This window comes from Mesoplodon densirostris, chromosome 1 (genome assembly GCF_025265405.1).
Source record: "Mesoplodon densirostris isolate mMesDen1 chromosome 1, mMesDen1 primary haplotype, whole genome shotgun sequence".
Lineage (NCBI taxonomy): Eukaryota > Metazoa > Chordata > Mammalia > Artiodactyla > Ziphiidae > Mesoplodon > Mesoplodon densirostris.
The window spans coordinates 26092667-26100400 of NC_082661.1; the positions used below are offsets into that span (position 1 = coordinate 26092667).

Consider the following 7734-nt stretch of genomic DNA (forward strand, 5'->3'; position numbering starts at 1 on the left):
AACAAGATACTGCTGTGCCTAGTTGCATTAAATTACAATCCTTTATCTATAGTGTCAAGAAGCAGGGCAGACTAGGGGTATAAACGCATACAGATTGGTAGATTGGTGATGGCCAGAGGAGTTCCTGCCTAATCACTGACATAAAAGTAAATTGGCTATGCCATTCAAATGTATCTTCTAATCCCTTCTGTTCAGTAACTACCATGCTTTATAGTGATCAGATTGTGCCCATCAAGTAATTTTCTAATATCTACTACATTTTAAGAAAGAGGATAGAATTATCTCTGCATTCCAAGCATTTTCTAAGAAAAGCATTCAGCTTCAAATATTCTGTATTCTGTATGCAGAATCATATTATATGAATATCGGAATGTACTTTTTCTTTAAGACTCAAGGACAAAAGAAAGTTGCTAGCATGATGGAAAGTAAAGAAGTCCACAAAGGAATAGTTCAGATTGAGTGGGAACATAAGAAAATGGAGATGGAAATGGAAGACCTAAATCAGAAGGCTTGGGATATTCAGATGCTGTTTTTTTCAAGAGATCGTCAAAAGGTAAGTTCTCCCTGCCCCCCACTATATAATTTTAATTTCATTCATTAATGTATTCATTCATTCAACCAGTATTTAATAAGAAGCCTCTGTGACGTCAAGCATGTTCTGTGCCAGAAGTAGTTCATAATGTGACTATGAATTCTGTCTGTTTCTTCTGGTAGTTTACATTTGCTGCCTCTGGTTCTTTGTGACCCATTCAGTAGTATAGTTCCGTTTTGCAGTTCACCAAGAGTTTCCTAGTTGTCAAGTCTAGTGGTCCCTTTCCCAGTCATAACCATCCCTGTAGCATTTGTCCATCTTCTTTTTTTTTTTTTGGCCGCGTGGCATGTAGAATCTTAGCTCCCTGACCAGGGATCGAACCTGCAGTGGAAGCGTGGAGTGTTAACCACTGGACTGCCAGGGAAGTCCATCTATCTTCATTCTTAATTGCCCATTGTTTTGGCTTTAATCATCCCTGTTTTCTCCTGTATTTCTTCCAACATGTCATACCACTCTGCCTCTTTTCCTCATTTCTCTTTTGTTTCTCTTAAGTATAGCTATTTTTAAGATTCTGCCCTCAGCTCTGTGTTTCTTTCCATGCCCTCTCCTTCGATGATTTCTCTTTTTCTGACTTTCATGATCACTGCTAAGACTCATCCAAGCTTTCTGGATTCCAATTAAATTCCAATTCCAATCTAAGCTCTCTGAACCTGACCTTTCTCAAGCTCTATTTCTGTATTTCCTACCTCCCAACAGCTCCTCTTCTTATTTTGCTTATTTCTGTTCTTTCAGCCATTCACTCAGGGTTAAAGTTGTTGTCCTTTTTGATTCCTCTCTTTCCCTTGTCTTCCAAGTCTTGACTAGTTTATCCATTTACTCTCTCATTCTCTATGCCCACTGCCTTTACCTTGCTTCAGTCCTTCCTTTTCAATGGTTTAGAGTATTTTACAATAATCTCCTAACTAGTCTCTGACCTTGGGTTTTTCTCTTCTAATTATACTGTATACTGCTGTCCCATTCCTATTCAGGTCTAATAACATTACTACTCTGCTCAAACATTTTAAAGTTCCTCTTCTTACCTGGCACATGAATTCTGAAGTCCTTAAGTGGCGTTCAGTGTCCTTCAAACTATCTTTTGAAATTCATTCCCACTCTTCCTCTTACACATCAGTATTCTCAAACCAAACTGATTTTATTTTCTAGGATTCTACCTCTGTACCTTTGCTTATACGGGTTCTTCTACTTGCAATATTTTTCCGCATTTTTTTTCACATCCCTAATCTATCTATTTTTCAAGGTCTGGTTTAAATGCCACCTCATCCATAAAGCCTTTTGATTTCCCCAGTTCAGAGAAACCATGGCCCAACTCAAACCACCTTTTAATTTGCATGTCACCTTACATACATTCTGACAACTAATCATACTACATGTTCTCTTTTTCTTGAAGTCTCTGTCATGTTATCTATCTTTGTTATCTCCCTCAGTCTCTTTAACTGGGACATTGTTAATATAGGACTTAATGAGACACTCTCAAATGAGACACAATAAATATTTGGTGAGTTGAATAAGTGAATGAATGAATGAGAAAATAAACTCTAGGCATTTGTAACTGTTAATATCTGGATGAGTGTATCAATAGCCAAATATAAATAAATAGCACGATACTAAAGTCAAGTCAATCCTAACTTGGATAGATAATTTTTATGAGAAACAGTAACTTTCAAAACTAAGATAATCTTTATAAAATTATCTACTGAAAGAAATAGAGAAAAATATCCTTACATACATTGTGGGGTTTTTTTTTCCTCTTAAAGTACCTAAATGAACCAAACTATGAGACTCTGATTGCCGTTCAGATTGGAATATTGGAGCAAACCATTGCTGTTTTAGATAAGGTAGGTCTCAAGGATACTGATCATTATAATTACAGTAGTTGTGAATGATTTGAACAAAGTAATAGTTTGCAAATCATGAATTCAAATAGAACCTACCAAAATCTTGGTCTTTTATACTGGTATTCAGGATGTAATTAGAGGTCTCTAAATAGTGTCTTTGCAACTGTAACCAATGTGGTAGCCTGAAGCACTTCTTTTTTTTAATTTTTATTTTATATTGGAGTATAGTTGATGAACAGTGTTGTGTTAGTTTCAGGTGTACAGCAAAGTGATTCAGTTATACATATACATGTATCTATTCTTTTTCAAGTTCTTGTCCCATTTAGGTTATTGCAGAATATTGAGCAGAGTTCCCTGTGCTATACAGTAGGTCCTTGTTGCTTATCTGTCTTAAATATAGCAGTGTGTATATGTCAATCCCAACCTCCCAATCTATCCCTCTCTCCCTTCCCCCAGTAACCATAAGTTTGTTCTCTAAGTCTGTGAGTCTGTTTCTGTTTTGTAAATAAGTTCCTTTGTATAACTTTTTTAAGATTCTGCCTATTAGCAACATCATATTATATTTATCTTTCTCTGTCTGACTTACTTCACTTAGTATGATAATCTCCAAGTCCATCCATGTTGCTGCAAATGGCATTATTTCGTTCTTTTTAATGGCTGAGCAATATTCCATTGTATGTATGTACCCCAGCTTCTTCATCCATTCATCTGTCAGTCATTTAGGTTGTGAAGCATTTCTTTTAACATTTGAATTAACCCCTTGGGAGATATCAGAGTGCAGGTGAATTTCCTGGTTCACATTAGGTTATGATTTATGTAGTAGAAGTGTTGATAGTCTTTCCTTTGCATTGTAAAGGCTTTGTTTTACCCTAATTGCCTAACAATGCTCAGTTTTGAGTGTTTAACATATATAAGATGGAAACAAAGTAATCTCAAGGCTATGTGTTTTTTAAATCTTCTCTTATTTCTAAGAATATACAAATTTTTTTCTAAAATGTGTATTAACATACCATTCTATCTTTCAACAAATAATTTAAGTACCTACTATGTGCAGGCATTGTGCTAGGTACTAGGGATATGATGCTAAGATATCCTAATGATGACAATGTATTTAAAATTTAAGAATAATGTCTTTATATAATATATTTTTTCAAAATTATTTCTGTGGGGTGTCACGGAACAAAAATTTCAGACCCACAAAAAGAATGTGGAAAACTGCAAAAGGCTGCTTAAAAAACTGAGAAGGTGCAGCAATCAAAAAGATGTAGCAAATTATACCCTAAGCTGCAATTTACGAGAAGAATTGGTGGCTGTCTCAGAGAGAAAAGACATCTGTAATGCAGTGGGTAAGATTTTTTTCTTTAATCAACTGTCAGTTTCTTTAAAAGTGATCATAACTCCTAAAATCCGTACAGTGGTTATAAAGCTACCAGTATTTGTTCCATATGTTTAAATGATTCTGAGTACTGTTTCTGTATTTAAAAGTATAGATAATAATCCAAATAATTCTTTCTTCTTCATTTCTGGGATAAGGGTCTACACTGACTTGTGAAAAGATTGCCAAAGAACGATATGAAAACATGATGCGACAGCAAAAGTTAACAAAAATTTCAAAAGAACAAGCTGAGCAGATTTCAATACTACAGGCTGAAGTTGAAAGATTAAAGATGAAAACATTTCCTGCTCTCGTTCAAATGTAAAAATGCTGGTAGGAAACATAAGACCAAATCAGTCATTTTAAAAATAATTTCATTTGGTTAAAATGATTTCTGTTTCTCTTATATAAGGAAATTTAAGTAGAGTCTCCTCTTAGTGGCATATTTTTAATAGCAAATTGTTTGATTTTAGCCTTAGTCATTATAAAAATGTTTGTCCTACATGAATAAATGTCTAAAATAACATGAATGATTTTTATTCAAGAATGAACACGATTTTAACTCAGAATATATTCAAGATCTATTTTATTAAGTCTTAATTTGATCAAAAATTATTTTCACCGCAGTAATATAGAAAGTCTTAAAGACAAAAAATTATTTTTAGCCACTACTGGTATTTCTAATTTTATAAAATTACCAGAAATGTTATGAGATTATGAATGATTTTTATCTTTTATACTTTTCTATATTTCCCATTTTCTTCAGTAAGCATTCCTCTATCATCAGAAAAAAAATTAATAGAATGTTTAAGATTATTCCCTGTCCGACCAATGGGAACAAGGTGAATTGTTTACTTTTACCAGGCCCTAAATCATTTGTAAATTACAACATATTTTCTTCTACATAGACGTTCTACATAAACATGACATAATCTTCTATATTCATATGTATTGCAACAGAACTTAATTTTGTGCCCCACACGATAGTTTAGTAAACAGAAAAAAAGCATTTTCTCATTTTGTGATATTGTGATTTATAATAAGAAATATATATATTTGGTCTTTGACACCATTCCTGGCACAGAGATCCTAAAACCCTCGGAATTTCCTAAGTGATGAGAGAGGTACAGGTGTCTTTTTATGTTAATGAGGTGACTTTTGGATTGCACCTAAGGATGGGGGCTGTTTGCCAGGAGAACCAACCCTGTGTCCCAACCTCCCATCCACCCACCCACCCTTACCCACACCCACCCCGCACCCCCACCTCTAGGAAGGGTAAAGGGGCTGGAAGTTGATCACCAATGACCAATGATTTAATCAATTGTGCCTATGTAATGAGGTCTCCATAAAAGCCTAGAAGGACAAGGTTTGGAGAGTGTGCCCAGAGAGAGCAAGCAAGCTCTGAGCTTTTCACCATAACTTGCCTTATGCATCTCTTCCATCCCAAGGTTCCTGAGTTAGATCCTTTTACAATAAAATGGTAATCTGATAAATAAAATGTTTCTCTGAGTTCTGTGAGCCGCTCTAGCAAATTAACTGGACCCAAGGAAGGAGGGAATCTTGGGAACCTCTGATTTATTGCCAGCCGGTCAGAAGCACAGGTAACAATCTGGGTTTTCAAATGGCATCTGAAGTGGAGGGCGGTCTTGTGGGACTGAGCGCTTAACTTGTGGAATCTGATGCTATCTCCAGATAGATGTGTCAGAATTGAGTTGAATTGTAGGACATCCAGATGGTGTTTTGAGAATTGCTTGGTGTGGAGAAACACAGACACACACAAAGGAATTTGGTGATCAGAATTCTTACATTTCCATGAAATAGTTTATCACTTTATTCATGTAGAGGATGATAAATAAGTAATGAGAAGATTAACTGTTCAGAAAACTGCTTTGCCTTTCCATAGCCTATGGACTGCTGCATTCCAAGGTAATACCATTGGGATCATTAACCTCAATCTCCAAAGGGTGTCAATGTCTTGATGTTCTGCAATTTGTGAATTAAATGTTAAGTTTAATTAGTAACACCGTATCCAATGTACACTGGTTTAGGTAAAGCAAGAGAGCAATTATAAAACATTCTATTTAGAAAAAAAATTTAGAAGTTTTAAAACCTTCTATTTAGAAATTGCCAGGATAGTACCATAATTGATCACCTGTATAGTGATCAGTGGTGGGAATGGTAAGGAAAATAGAACCAACGTCATTTTGACATCTCCCCTTAGATGTCTAAGGGACATCTAGGTCCCTTAGACCTAGAATGATTCCCAAAGTGGTCGATTTGGCTGATTAAGCAGGGTAGTGCCTATTGGTAACGTTTCCATGTCACCTAAATTAGCTCCTGGAGCCTCCATTTGCTACTAAGGCAAGGCCATGGATTTCACTGGACAGTGCCCTGTGGATTCCCAGGTCTTAACAGCCTGTGTCGTTTCTGTTTCTTAGTGTCTACCCTGAGTGATTCTGGCAATGCTCCTTGCTTGAAGGCCTCAGCTTTGAGGCATAAATAGAATGGAGGTTAGCAAGAGCCTCTTGCCCCCAAGCTGTATTCTAGTAGCAGCACTTTCAGCAAGAGGCATCTTCTGCTTTGGGGTTATTGACAGGTGCTTTGGAAGGGCACATGGGTCATGGAACCCAGTCCTCTCTCTTGATATGTTCATGGTACTGATTCCTCTCAGCTTCTGCTGAACTAAGAGCAATTATATTTGTATTTTTATAGCCCTTTAAAATATTATCTATATTATCAAGTAGTAATATATATAATTAATTGGGTCAAACATAACATGGTTATGAGCTCTGTTGCTGGGTTGCTTGGGTTCAAATTCTGACTGTCACTAAATAACTACTTATCTTAAAATTTCCTCATCTTTAAAATTGGGATGTTGATAATTGTAAAACTCAAATGAGTTAACATACTTTTAAAACTGGCACAAAGCAAGTGCTAAGTGTTAGCTTTCATTTTAATGAATAAAAATAATTCTTATTCAGTAGTTCTTAATAAATATATCCTATTAAATGGAGGTGAAATTCAATAGAAATTATTAGAAAGGGGACTGCTTCCTGGGCATCCCTAGGTCCCAAACTCTCCCATAAGCCCCATCCATACTCCATGACCCACCTCCTCTTGTAGAAGTGCCCACTGAGCTGTTGGAGCCCTCAGCACCTAACCAATGCCTTAGAAATCCCCATTGCTATACCACCAACTGCTCCCCAACTCTCCCAAAACCAGAGTCCCACTGATGCTGTAGTTCCCCCAAATGGACGTGTAAGGGTGACTTCAGGGGATGTGCTAGTCAGTAATGGGCAGCTGCAGTCAAATGCTGGTACCATCACCAGGGAAACCACTTCTCCTGCCACATTTAGGACCTCTGGCTGAGCAGCAAGAAGCAATGGAGGCTGGTCAGCACAGCTTCCCAGGGATGCCCATCTGGGAATCCCAGAGCCAGGGAAGGCCAGTCCTCTTGGGTTCACAGAAGCCAATGACAATGGCAGTGTCTAGAAGGCAAGAATTGAGGCCGGGGTGAGGGGTAGGTTACTGGCATGGGCATTAACAATTAGAATGCATGCAAGAGCAGGGTCTTGATATGCCAACATTAATAGTCTGTTGGATCACGGGGAAGTACTGGGCTGAGTAAGGAGCGGCTGGGGGCAGAGGGGGGAAGCTTAGGGTAGTGGCTGTTTACCAAGTAGTAGGGAAGTACTTTTCTTTTAAGATTGGGGGAAAAAAACACAACTAAGTAAAGCTGTCTCAGCCCTTAAAAGGACCCAAGAGACTGGAAACCAGAACCAAGAAGCCACTGACCCACAAAGTTCTCTCTCCATCATCTCTGCCTTTCTCTGTAAGGGCAGACTTAAGCACACCAGCTTTTCTGCTTTCAAGTTCACATACAACAGCTCCAGCCACAAAAAGAGATGGGCTTTCTTTTCTTGAGCTCAATT

General features: G+C 37.3%; 1 protein-coding gene across 4 annotated transcripts in view; it reads left to right on the top strand.

Moving 5' to 3' along the window:
• CFAP43 (cilia and flagella associated protein 43) overlaps positions 1-4235 on the top strand; it is a 111065-nt gene extending 106830 nt beyond the window's left edge. For 3 of the 4 annotated variants that reach the window (XM_060099904.1, XM_060099921.1, XM_060099935.1), the window contains 4 exons: positions 389-553; positions 2347-2427; positions 3620-3773; positions 3961-4235. In XM_060099904.1, coding sequence (XP_059955887.1) covers positions 389-553; positions 2347-2427; positions 3620-3773; positions 3961-4127 — 567 coding nt within the window. In that variant the 3' untranslated portion in view covers positions 4128-4235. The remainder of the gene's footprint in view (positions 1-388; positions 554-2346; positions 2428-3619; positions 3774-3960) is intronic. The other variant, XM_060099912.1, reaches the window with a different exon arrangement.
• The last annotated feature ends 3499 nt before the right edge of the window (positions 4236-7734 follow it).